Consider the following 13,833-nt stretch of genomic DNA (forward strand, 5'->3'; position numbering starts at 1 on the left):
CCTCCTTTTGGTATTATGAATAATGCTGCTATAAACATTCGTGTACAAGTTTTTGTGTGGACATATGTTTTCATTTCTTTTGGGTGTATACCTAGGGATAGAATGGCTGAGTCACATGGAAACTCTATGTTTAACCATTTGAGGAACAAATTGTTTTCCGAAGCAGCTGGACCATTCCCACCAGCAATGTATGAAGCTTCTGATTTCTCTACTTCCTTACCTACAGTTGCTGTTATTTGATTTTTTGATTCTAGTTATCCTGGTAGGTGTGAAGTGATATCTCATTGTGGTTTGGATATGCATTTCCCTGATGACTAATGTTCATTTTTTTTTTTTTTTTTTTTTGGTGGTACGCGGGCCTCACTGTTGTGGCCTCTCCTGCTGCGGAGCACAGGCTCCGGACGCACAGGCTCAGCGGCCATGGCTCACGGGCCCAGCCGCTCCGCGGCATGTGGGATCTTCCCGGACCGGGACACGAACCCGTGTCCCCTGCATCGGCAGGCGGATTCTCGACCACTGCGCCACCAGGGAAGCCCTGAGCATTTTCTCATGTGTTATTGACTAATTGTATATCTTCCTTGGAGACATGTCTATTCAGATTTTTTTAATTGGGTTTTTTGTCTTTTATTATTGAAAGTGTTTATATATTCTAGATACAAGTCTCTTATCAGATATAGGATTTACAAATATTTTGTCCCTGTTTACTTTCTTGATGGTGTCCTTTGAAGCACAAAATTAATTTTGTTAAAGCCCAATTTATCAAATTTATCTTTTGTTGTTGCTTATGGTGACATATCTGAAAAGTACTGAGGGCGTCTAAAAGGAATCAGCTTCAGATATCACTCATTTCCACTAATATCATCTGGAACGTCATAAAGAGCTTTTATTCCTTCTGCTTGAGACAGAGAACAATTTTTATTATGAAATATTTAAGATATACATAAAGGTACAAATAATAACATACATCTGTGTCCCCACTACCCAGCTTAAGAAATTTTGCCCGTAAAGTTGAAGTCCCCGTGTCCCCTCCTTACCTCCCTCTCCAGAGGCAACCATTACTCTGAATTTGGTGTTTATTGTTCTCATGCATTTATTTATACTATTATTATGTGTGTATCAATTTTTTACCAATATGTAGTATTGTTTTGTCTGTTTGAACTTCATATAAATGGCATCATGTAGTACAGATTCTGCAACTTGCTTTTTTTCCACTCCACAGTGTTGAGGTTTATCCATGTTGATATAACTAATATAAGTGTATAAATATTGCTCTAGTTCATTAATTTTCACAGTGGCTACACCTTCTATAAACACAATGTTTATCCATCCTATAGATGAACATCCATGTTGAAATAGCCAAAAACTGGGGAAAAGTGACACTAAACATTTCTGAGCACGTAAACCAGTTTCTCTAGAACCAGGGCTTCCCATATCTTTTTACTGCGACCCACAGTAAAAATAAATAAAATACATTTTATATCTTGACCCTATGCACACATACATATGTCTGTGTGTAGATGTTTATCAGTATATAACAAAAGTTTCATGTAACAATATTGTCTCCTGTTATTTCTATGTTGTTAATATTTCCTTAAATAAACAAAAGATGGTTTACAGACACTGAACTGATTTCATGACTCCCCTACCTAGGCTACCACCTAAAAGTTGCTCACGGGTATCATCCCAGAGAGTGTAACTGCTGGGTCATGGGTGTCTTAGTCAGCTCCGGCTGCCACAACAAAATACTACAGAGTAGGTGGCTTAAACAACAGGCTTTTTTTTTTTTTTCCCCACAGTTCTGGAGGCTGCCAGTCCAAGAGCAGGGTGCCAGCATGGTCTGATTTGGATGAGAGGCCTCTTTCTGGCTTGCAGACAGCTGCCTTCTTACTGTGTCTTACATGTAAAGGCTAAGGTCTCCTCCTCTTCTAATAAGAGCGCTAATCCCATCATGGGGGCTCTGCCCTTAGGATCTCATATAAACTTAATTACCTCCCAAGGGCCTTACCTCCAAATAACATCACACTGGGGAGTAGAATTTCAACATATGAATGGGAGGGAGGGGAGACCCAAACCTTCAGTCCATAGCTTGAGGTATACACATATTCAGCTTTTTACTAGACAATTCCACCGTTTTCCAAAATAACTGTAGCAAATTATGCTCATACAAGAAGACAAGTGAATTGCCATGGTCCTGCCTCCTTACTGGATTTAAATGTATTCCTATCTGATTCTGCCTATGTGAAATGGTGTCCTGTAATGTAAGTTTGCATTTACATAATTGGGAGTGAGCCTGAGCATCTTTTTTATGTTTACTGACCATCCACATTTTCCTGTTCCATAAACTATGAGACAGGGAATCTATCTACGGGAAAAGTTTCCAAGGCCATTCCTGAGCTTGAGTTGAGAGGCATATGCAGGTGTGTGGTTCTGATGTTTAAATCTGTGACCACTTGCCCAGGAAAAAAGGGAACCAATCAAACATTACCTTCTCAGGAAGACTTCTTCCAATTCTTCTCAGGCCAGAACAAAGTAGAATCAGCAGCAATAACAATGAAGGAAAAAAACAGGTGGAAAAAAGAGGCTTTGTTTTTCTTAAAGCTAAAAAAGTCCTAATTTGGACCATAGAAAAAATCTACTCTTGCTAAGTCGAGCTATGTAAATCTGGATATGTTATTCTTCTGTTCTCAGTCTTCCAATCTGCAAAATCAGGATAACAATCTGTACCACTTCTTACCCCCATGTGAAAATTCTGAAATACATACTCTTTTAAAACTTTGAAAATAAAGAATTTGTAGAAATTCAAGGTTTTGTGGGCGTTAGTCATCCAACGCCTTCCAAAAGCTTAAGTGAGATGATAGAACTGTAGTCCCCTAAACAGCTTTCTGGAGTGAGCCACTCTCCTCAATTCCTGCCTGAAAAGCGACGGCTCTGCAGAACAATGAATTATTCCCTAAAATAACACAGTCCTGTCTTTCAGATTCAGAAAATAAATCTTAGAAATTCTCCATTTTAAGGCATAGAAATCAAATCCCTTAGTGGTCAGATAGTCTTTCTCTGGAGTCTCCTGCTCTCTGCTTCAGGCTATTTAAACATCAGTCCCTCTACCCTCTGGTCTAATTTCCCTCCTGTTGCAGATGCCAAGATCCATCCTAAAGTCACACTTGCTTGCTTTAGACTCAAGCACAAGAGTGAGGGCTCAATGGTCGACAACACTTCACCCTCCCACTCTTAGGACAGAGCAGCCATGGGAAGGAAACAGAAATGACTGCTTCGAGGTGTTAATTATCAAAGCACAAAGGAAAAAAACTGGTACCAAATAGTTTCCTTTACCAAAGAATAAGAAGTTAGATCAACAGAATTTACAACCAAGAGGTGTTCCCACCCTGAAGGCCAGGATCTATGAGCAGATCACACAAGCTGCTGCCGCCACCTTCTTTCTGAGGGTTGACTTCACTGCCAGCACTCGCTCTCATCCTTTACTAACATCCACCTACCAAATGGGATCTCGAGGCTCGGCAAAAAGGAAAGAAAGAAATGGTGAATCCTCATCACACAAAGGGATCCTTGCCTAAAGCCATCTCCACCTAGAAGGCATGCTACCCGCAAAGCAGCGCAATGGCAGTTGAATTGAGCCAACAGTGTCACAACCTCTGTTGGGCTAATGGATGCTCTTTCCACATCACTATCATGTTCATGACCATCACCTGCATCTTTTTCTGAGCACACTGCTCCTTCCAATATTTGACACTGCCTTCTTTTGCTCCAGGCATATTCTCCCAGCCAAAGCTCCACTGTATAGCCCAGGAACGTCTCTAATTCTGTAAATCACTGCTCTCAAACATGGTGTCAAGAAAGTAAAGAAAATCATATCTACCAGTGACCTAGGAGGACCACTCCATAGATCAGCAAAATGGTTAAAACAAAACCTAAACCTAGAAGAAATTCACCTTACTTCAACTGCAAAATTGGAGCTGAAGAGATGTTTATATATTTTGTAAAGATTTATATAATTTTTCTGTTTGGACTAAAGTTATAAATAGCTGTCATCTACTGTGAAAAACATATAAACAAGGGAAGGCAACGCCAAAAGCCAGCAAAGAATGGAAAGAGGAAGCCAGAATGAGATTAAGTACTAGCCACAGATTATTTTACTTACTCATGCTTTGTCTATTCTTCAAAAGCAGCATCCAAGGGCAAAAGGGTTCAAAAACAAGACCCTAAGTAAAAAATTTTCTTCTAGAGCCCAAGAAAAGAAGTTTCTCATAGGCACTAACATATTTAGGTCTCAGATACAAAGTAGTATAAAAGAACCATTTCCAGGCTTCCCTGGTGGTGCAGTGGTTGAGAGTCCGCCTGCCGATGCAGGGGACACGGGTTCGTGCCTTGGTCCGGGAAGGTCCTACGTGCTGCGGAGCGGCTGGGCCCGTGAGCCATGGCCGCTGAGCCTGCGCGTCCAGAGCCTGTGCTCCGCAACGGGGAGAGGCCACAACAGTGAGAGGCCCGCGTACTGCCAAAAAAAACCACACCATTTCGAAAAACTAAAAACGCTTCCTAACTGTTAACAGTGTACTTCCTAATTGTTAACAGATCTCTTTCCAGTGCAGGTAGGACTAAAAATTTGATGAACAGGAAGAGATCCAGGAGTGAGTATTTTAATAAACACAGGCTTTACTCTCTCTGGTTCCTCATTCTCCTTTACATTAAGTAAGTTACAAAAGTCATGAGATGTTAATGCAGTAAGTAGTTCCTGTCATTTTGATAACCAAATAAAAAACCTGAAAATAGAACCAAATTAGGAGGAAAGTTCTTTGGGCTATTTTTGAAACACCCTGTACTTGCTTCAACCATGAGCAAAGTGCACACAGTCACAGCATCTTACCCTGGCACGTTGGTCTCTGGGAAGTAACTGTCAGCTGAGTTTTGTTCCCAGGAGAAAAGGGGCCTAGCACTAGGGAGCCTTTCGCCAGCTTTGAAATCTCACTGGTTCTAACTGGAAACGGAAGTGGGGGCTACAGGAAAGCTAATGCAAAACTATTTTTATCTAAATCTAACACACCAAAGGCCACCTGCAAAACATTCTAGGAGTAGGATACAGCTGTTGCTTGGAAAAAATCAGGCAACTTTGACAATAAGATCTGATAACAAAATATAATTCACTTTCACATCCAAAAGCTAACTTGGGAGCTGCTCCAGGCACCATCTAATTAACTGAAGCAGATAGAAAAAAAAAATCCTCAGAAATTATCTTTGTTTAAATACACTCTATTTTATTTTGTCTTAAAATAGTTTAACCTTTATGCTACAGACTTATTTCAAAAAACAGAAAATCTTATCTTGCACCAAAAAATATATATATAACACTCTGTTTTATTATTTTTTTTTCTCCAAAGACCATTAAATACTAATTGGAAACAAAAACTAAATAATGAATGTAAAGAAGAACCAAATTTTGTTTTAAAAACTAGAGTCACACATTTTAAAACATTAATTCTAAGCAATGATTTGTCGTCACTGCATCAAGTCCACGCTCACACTCCAGCAACAGCAGATCTGTTAACCACCAAGTGCATTGGTTCCTAGCCATACAATGGCTAACATTTCATTTTCACGGTAAGAGGAGCAAAAGGCTTCAATGACCTTTGTACTCTTTAAACAACAAAAATATTTCCTAGTTATCCAGTGATTTTTTTTTTTTAAGATCACTACCCTTTAAAACTTGTTAAAAGAATAAGAAGTACGTAGTGTTTTAAATAAAATGAAAAAATACAACAGCATTGGACTAAAATACGTGATTATTTTAAACAAACAGTGCACAATCTGAGGAAGTTTGGTTAGGGCGCAATCATTTTTATATATACATGGAAGTCACATCATACACATACTGAAAAACAGGGATGGAGGGGAGCTCTTTGCCTTTAAAAAAAACCTTTAAACTGAAAGACAATACTGTGTCCCCAGCTTTTTCAAAAACCTTGTGACACAGTATAAAAAGCAGGCAACAAATTCATTTTTAAATTGCCTATGGTGCTAATCTGCTAAAAGTAACAGTGAACAATTGACTAAATTAGGAAATCAGATGGTTCATATTCACAATTGATAATAATAAAAGCAGAGTTTATGGGATGCTTAAATGTTATGAATAATGGAGTCCATTCAGTCCGGCCCCTTCCATCAAAATGAAGAGACAACTACTGGCGAGCAATAGTTACGTATCAATATTGCTGTACTGATGCAATAGCTAAGCTACCGCTCTGTGGTTTCAAATTGGGGGAAGGGGGGCACTTAACCAAGTTAGTGCCATAAACCAATCTGCGACCCAAGTGTACCATTTTAGTGGAGATATTACTTTGAAGAGACGGTGAAGCATGAAGTGTCTATGCTACCAAATGCAAAACTTTGGTTAAAAAAGACCCCCTTAAAAGAAATTTTAAATGTCAGAATTTTAAATTTACCACAGAATTTTATCATTAATACCTTGCCAGAAACCACATCCCTACTCTCCTGGATCTGGCAATGAAAGAAGAGCTGAAACATAGTCTCTCTATAATTAGTTAGTAGGTGGAAAAGTCCCAACCTAGTAGGGAGAAAAGCTATCTCTACCATCCCTTCCCCTCCCCGCTTTTTGCATATTAATTTTTGTTCTGGTGAATCAAGCCAGATAGGGTGCTGGAAAAGGGACAGGTCGAGGGCAAAGTGTAACCCAATCTAAAAGCAAAAGGCCAGAAAAGAGCTTGGTTACAACTCCGATCTCCGCTCCCAACCCACAGTGCACACAGCACACCCAAAGAATTCTCATTAGAGGATGACTGTTAGGGACTAAAGAAAATATGCCCTGGGAAATCCCCTGCTATACGGAATTGGACAAAACATTCTGCTAACGTAAGAAAAGGTAACGCAAAAATGTTCTTTAAAATGGGGCTCTGCCCTGATGGTGGGGGGAAAATAAGCTGCAAAAACTTCAAGTCATAGAATCCACTCTATTCTTTCCCCAATGGTTTTCCTGGAAAATATAGACCAGAAATTGTACATTTCTGCTCTGTCTAGTATTTTAATTCAAGTCAAAAACAACGTGTAACAGTAAAATTCAATAAATTAATCCTAAAGTAAAATGTGAAGGTCCAAGGATACACCAGTAGTGAATCTGCAGAAGGTCCTATTTCGCTCTGGCCTCTGGGTCTTTGGTTTTTGTCTAGAATTGTGGCCACGTGAGAGACTTGAGACATGAGGTGCTAAAACTGGAGATTCATGATCTCTTTAAAAGCCTCATCTATTAAAAGTAGAATGATAGGAAAATTAAAAGTTGATGAAGAACAGAGGCCAGATCAAATGCGATGTTATCAGAGAAGGTGAAAGAACACATGCTTAAATACACTCACATGGAAGAGGTGTAAGGACGAACTAAAGCAGCAGGAAGAAGGGTAAAGGAATAAGCGAGTCTTTACACACACAGGAGACGAAGGCCAGGCAGCTGGAGCCAGGCAGCCGGACGCACGCACATGCGGTGGGTGTCCTGTTCACCGCAGCAGCCCCACAGCACCACCACAGCGCCTTAGGCAGAACAGGCACTTGGCATAAATGTGTGCCCGCTGAGTGGAAACTGAAAATGGTAGTTCTCATGCTCTTATGATACGGAAGAGCCACCAAGGCATTTGGGAAGGGAGGCAAAGGGCTAGAGCCCCATTATATGGTAAAAATGGAAACAAAAGCAAACAAAAAAGCAGACAAAAACTGTGGAAAAACAAAAAGTGAGGTCTTCTAAGCCAGCATTACTTCACTCCTCCCTGTGCACAGTACATAGTGTTCTAATTCTAGGTATTGCTTGTAAAATAATTCACTAGTAACTACAATGTTATAGTAAAAAAGGTAGTAACTAATGCCACAAAACTCCAACACCGGCATTTCTTGAATTCCCTGATGCTCCTACTACCCTTTGTTATTCCTGTCAGATACTGTAAAACCTACAGGGCCATTCATGTGTTTTGCATCTGGTTTCTTATGATGTATTTTGAATTTCCCACTTTTAGAAGGTAGAGGAGAAAAATACCCAAATATAGCAACAGGTCAACTTCAGCTCAAGTATCAAACAGTTGTCATTACATCCTTTATGGAGAGACCAGCTACAGAAGAAGGCACTGCCCTCTCAGATTTTTCAAGTGCCCATAGCCTTAGAAGCCACACAACTTTTCATATTCTACCTAAGTAACAGGTTCTATGTTTCTCCCATTATTTGAACAAACCAGGGGGAGAAAAGGGATCTCTCAATACTCTCTTCAGATGCCCAACCTCATGGTGGGGTACCTATCTGAAATGCCTCTGACCCACAAGGAGATATTTTCCAGAGTTATGAATTATTGCAACAAGGAGATTAACTAAGTCACCTCAGCAGTATTTATAAACACAAAGGGTCATGTCAATTATTTGTGTTGTGGGAATTCAGCCAGGAGCAGTCAGGAAAGAAGGCAGAAGACTTAAGCTAAAAGAAAAGTAACACTTCTGTCTTCTATTTTTAAGGACAGGTTTTCAATGCACATGCCCTACTAGGTGCCAAAAAGGACCTGACTAATATGTGTGCAAATGCCCTATGGTAGGAGTGCCAATGGGTGGGCTGACAGTGGTCAAGTCTACATATTAATTTTATTACACAGAAAAATAAATACAAGATTCAAAAACTGAAATCCATTTCACCTGGTAATTAAAATATCATTCGAAAAGAAAGGCAGTTTCCTAAGATTGAAAGTCACCAAGTAAAATGAAGTTGTCTAATAAAATTCATCATTCTCAAGACTCCTACTGAGGGAAAGAAGAAATTCTTTTCTCTGTGATAAGTTACTTTCCTAAGTGACTTCTTTTAATTTAAAAAAAAAAAAAGGGAAGGGGGCAATTTTCCATGAGTTTCAATTATACAAATGCCACAAACAGCTTCTGAAGCTGAAGCTATGACAATGAACTTCCATGTCACAAAGAGGAGGAGGAGGAGTAAGTGGAAGGGAACAGTGCAGAGGAAACACAGTGACATTGCATTACAGTAGGTATTTACGTCTGCTATCCTCATCCAATGTAAGGTCAACAACTTCTGCAGGTGACGCCCAAGTCTGCTGGGGAGTCACAGCAGTCCATGACTGTGTTTGCCGGGTGCTAACATACTGCGTGCCAGAGCCATGCTTCCATGAAGAAACACTCTGAATCACACCTCCTCGAGGATGAACACATCTGCAATTGAAATGAAGAGCAAAAGCATGGTTAATCCTACAGAAGGCAATATAGCTTCAGTTATACTGACCCATACTTTTACTAAAATAAGCCTACTATGCAAGTTCATCAAACCCATAACCAATATCCCTCCCCCTTTTCCTCCTTCCCTCCATGTCTGTCTGTCTGTCTCCCCACCTCTCTCAGTTTAGCCTTATAAAGGCCAAGATTCTTGTCTCAGCCACAAAGTCCTGAGCTGCATCTAGATCTGTTACTGAAAATAGATAAGATGATGCTTCTCTGAATTCATTTAAGCCCTTGGGGTCTTCAAGATAGGGCAGCATATAAATCCTGAGCAAAATTAAGATGCCCAGACAATCTTAGTCTGAACTAATGAAACAGTAAGAAATACAGGTGAAACTTGTTCTTAAAATAAGTTCTGTGCCATATTTGTTAATAGTACTTACAAAAACAGAAGTAGTAATACCCCTTTTACAGATTAGATGTCTAAACATCTTTAAGTACTAGGTCATGAGTTAAAGATCAATTTCCCTCAACCTGAAGGTGACAAGAGAAACACCTGGCTAGTTCATCACAACCACTTATGCTTTAGTTCAGTGAAAATAACAAGGCTGAAGTACTCAGTTTAGACTCTCTAAAAGTATCCTATAAGAGGGACAGAACTGCCTTGCTGACAAATCTCATGAGTTCATTGTTTGGGAGAGAACTGTTTCATAAATACCTACATACTGAATTCCACATTCCAGTCAAATGACAGAACTGTGAACCTCCAGGATGAACCACTGAGTAAGTTTTGATTCATATGAGAGGAAGGCCGGCAGCTCAAGCTATCACTGCTCCTGATGTCCACACATCTAAATTATAGACCTGTCTCCATGCAGTATATGTGAGAAGTGACAAGTGGCATGATTCTAATCACACAAACTACTACAATGGATCATGAGCAGCTGTTCTCACAACATGTATACGATGAGTGATGCTGAATCACTTAAGAACTCCAGCTTCGATCCCATGCTACCTGAACCTCTAGGTTCAAAAGAAAACATTAGAGTAACAGACAAGGTTTAGCTGCAGAACTGACCTTAAGGACGCTTAAGCTTATGGAAAGAGGCCCTGCTCCTACAAAGGCTAGCCTGAAAATGACTCCCTTACCAAGAGAGGTGCCGAAAAACAGATCCCTTGGGGCCAGAGTAGGGGTAGATGCAGATTTGTTACAGTAGCAGAGGGCCATCACCTTTTCAGAAATGGGCCAAGAATAGCTACTAACCCAGAGGCGACCATACTTTCAAAGATTAGCTAGTAAAACGCATTAAAATAAGACACACAGGGACTTCCCTGGTGGTGCAGTGGATAAGACTCCATCTGCCAATGCAGGGGACATGGGTTCGATCCCTGGTCCAGGAAGATCCCACATGCCACAGAGCAACTAAGCCAGTGAACCACAACTACTGAGCCTGCGCTCTAGAACCTGTGTGCCACAATTACTGAGCCCGTGTGCCACAACTACTGAAGCCCACGTGCCTAGAGTCCGTGGTCCGCAACAAGAGAAGCCACCGCAATGAGAAGCCTGTGCATCACAACGAAGAGTAGCCCCCGCTCGCCTCAACTAGAGAAAGCCCGAGCACAGCAACGAAGACCCAACGCAGCCAAAAATAAATAAAATTAAACCTTTAAAAAAAAAAAAAAAGAAAAACAAGTCCAAAGTCTAATCCAAATCTGTCCACCCCTTAAAAATATTCAGATTAAATGACCAGTAGTCACAGAACAATGTCAGCCAAAGGAGTCCATCCAACATTTTAAAGAACTGGTTTTGATGACTAATGACAATTCAGTACTAAGCAGTTCCTCCTCATCTGACACGCCCGCCAGACAGACCTATGAGGTAGACGTGGGAAGTTCTTATCCATACTCTGACAGGGAAACTGAGGATTAAAGAGGTTACATGACTTGCCGAAGGTCATACTGTTTGAAAGTATAGGCAAAGGAACTTCAGGCCAAGTCTGATTTCTGGTCCAACGCTTTCCACATCAAGTTGTTGCTTTACAAATGTGCATATTAAATTAGGTAAGGCAAAACACGGCAAGAGTCAGCAGAGTGCAAAGACAGGCCCAGACCAACAATTTACAAATAAAAAGCTCTTGGGGCTTCCCTGGTGACGCAGTGGTTGAGAATCTGCCTGCTAATGATGCAAGGGACACGGGTTCGAGCCCTGGTCTGGGAGGATCCCACATGCCATGGAGCGGCTAGGCCCATGAGCCGCCAACTGCTCAGCCTGCACGTCTGTAGCCTGTGCTCCACAACAAGAGAGGCTGTGATAGTGAGAGGCCTGTGCACTGCAATGAAGAGTGGCCCCCACCTGCCACATCGAGAGAAAGCCCTTGCACAGAAACGAAGACCCAACACAGCAAAAATAAATAAATAAACTCCTACCGCCAACATCTTCTTTTATTTTTTTTTAACATCTTTATTGGAGTATAATTGCTTTACAATGGTGTGTTAGTTTCTGCTTTACAACAAAGCAAATCAGTTATACATATACATATGTTCCCATATCTCTTCCCTCTTGTGTCTCCTTCCCTCCCACCCTCCCTATCCCACCTCTCTAGGTGGTCACAAACCACCGAGCTGATCTCCCAGTGCCATGCGGCTGCTTCCCACTAGCTATCCACCCTGCGTTTGGTAGTGTATAATATGTCCATGCCACTCTTTCACTTCGTCACAGCTTACCCTTCCCCCTCCCCATATCCTCAAGTCCATGCTCTAGTAGGTCTGTGTCTTTATTCCTGTCCTACCCCTAGGCTCTTCATGACATTTTTTTTCTTAGATTCCATACATATGTGTTAGCATACAGTATTTGTTTTTCTCCTTCTGACTTACTTCACTCTGTATGACAGACTCCAGGTCCATCCACCTCACTACAAATATCTCAATTTCGTTTCTTTTTATGGCTGAGTAATATTCCATTGTATATATGTGCCACATCTTCTTTATCCATTCATCTGTGATGGACACTTAGGTTGCTTCCATGTCCTGGCTACTGTAAATAGAGCTGCAATGAACATTGTGGTACATGACTCTTTTTGAATTATGGTTTTCTCAGGGTATATGCCCAGTAGTGGGATTGCTGGGTCGTATGGTAGTTCTATTTTTAGTTTTTTAGGGAACCTCCATACTGTTCTCCATAGTGGCTGTATCAATTTACATTCCCACCAACAGTGCAAGAGGGTTCCCTTTTCTTCACACCCTCTCCCGCATTTATTGTTTGTAGATTTTTTGATGATGGCCATTCTGACCGGTATGAGTTGATATCTCATTGTAGTATTGATTTGCATTTCTCTAATGATTAATGGTGTTGAGCATTCTTTCATGTGTTTGCTGGCAATCTGTATATCTTCTTTGGAGAACTGTCTATTTAGGTCTTCTGCCCATTTTTGGATTGGGTTGTTTGTTTTTTAGTTATTGAGCTGCATGAGTTGCTTATAAATTTTGGAGATAATCCTTTGTCAGTTGCTTCATTTACAAATATTTTCTCCCATTCTGAGGGTTGTTTTTTGGTCTTGTTTATGGTATCCTTTGCTGGGCAAAAGCTTTTAAGTTTCATTAGGTCCCATTTGTTTATTTTTGTTTTTATTTCCATTTCTCTAGGAGGTGGGTCAAAAAGGATCTTGCTGTGATTTATGTCATAGAGTGTTCTGCCTATGTTTTCCTCTAAGAGTTTGATAGTGTCTGGGCTTACATTTAGGTTTTTAACGCATTTTGAGTTTATTTTTGTGTATGGTGTTAGGGAGTGTTCTAATTTCATACTTTTACATGTACCAGTCCAGTTTTCCCAGCACCACTTATTGAAGAGGCTGTCTTTTCTCCACTGTATATTCTTGCCTCCTTTATCAAAAATAAGGTGACCATATGTGCATGGGTTTATCTCTGGGCTTTCTATCCTGTTCCACTGATCTATATTTCTGTTTTTGTGCCAGTACCATACTGTTTTGATTACTGTAGCTTTGTAGTATAGTCTGATGCCAGGGAGCCTGATTCCTCCAGCTCCATTTTTCGTTCTCAAGATTGCTTTGCTATTCGGTGTCTTTTGTGTTTCCATACAAATTGTGAAATACTTTGTTCTAGTTCTGTGAAAAATGCCAGTGGTAGTTTGATAGGGATTGCATTGAATCTGTAGATTGATTTGGGTAGTAGAGTCATAGAGTCATTTCACAATGTTGATTCTTCCAATCCAAGAACATAGTATATCTCTTCATCTATTTGTATTATCTTTAATTTCTTTCATCAGTGTCTTATAATTCTCTGCATATAGGTCTTTTGTCTCCTTAGGTAGGTTTATTCCTAGATATTTTATTCTTTTTGTTGCAGTGGTAAATGGGAGTGTTTTCTTAATTTCATTTTCAGATTTTAAAACGTTAGCCAGACTCATCAAGAAAAAAAGGGAGAAGACTCAAATCAATAGAATAAGAAATGAAAAAGGAGAAGTAACAACTGACACTGCCGAAATACAAAAGATTATGAGAGATTACTACAAGCAACTCTATGCCAATAAAATGGACAACTTGGAAGAAATGGACAAATTCTTAGAAATGCACAACCTGCCAAGACTGAACCAGGAAGAAATAG

At 40.3% G+C, this 13,833-nt stretch overlaps 1 protein-coding gene across 6 annotated transcripts in view; it reads right to left on the reverse strand.

Annotated features, from left to right (window-relative positions):
- Positions 1-896: 896 nt before the first annotated feature.
- ARK2N (arkadia (RNF111) N-terminal like PKA signaling regulator 2N) overlaps positions 897-13,833 on the reverse strand; it is an 88,028-nt gene continuing 75,091 nt past the window's right edge. For all 6 annotated transcript variants that reach the window (XM_067014485.1, XM_067014482.1, XM_059041030.2 and 3 more), the window contains one exon: positions 897-9,210. In XM_067014485.1, coding sequence (XP_066870586.1) covers positions 9,021-9,210 — 190 coding nt within the window. In that variant the 3' untranslated portion in view covers positions 897-9,020. The remainder of the gene's footprint in view (positions 9,211-13,833) is intronic.

This window comes from Kogia breviceps, chromosome 15 (assembly GCF_026419965.1).
Source record: "Kogia breviceps isolate mKogBre1 chromosome 15, mKogBre1 haplotype 1, whole genome shotgun sequence".
In the NCBI taxonomy this organism is placed as follows: domain Eukaryota; kingdom Metazoa; phylum Chordata; class Mammalia; order Artiodactyla; family Physeteridae; genus Kogia; species Kogia breviceps.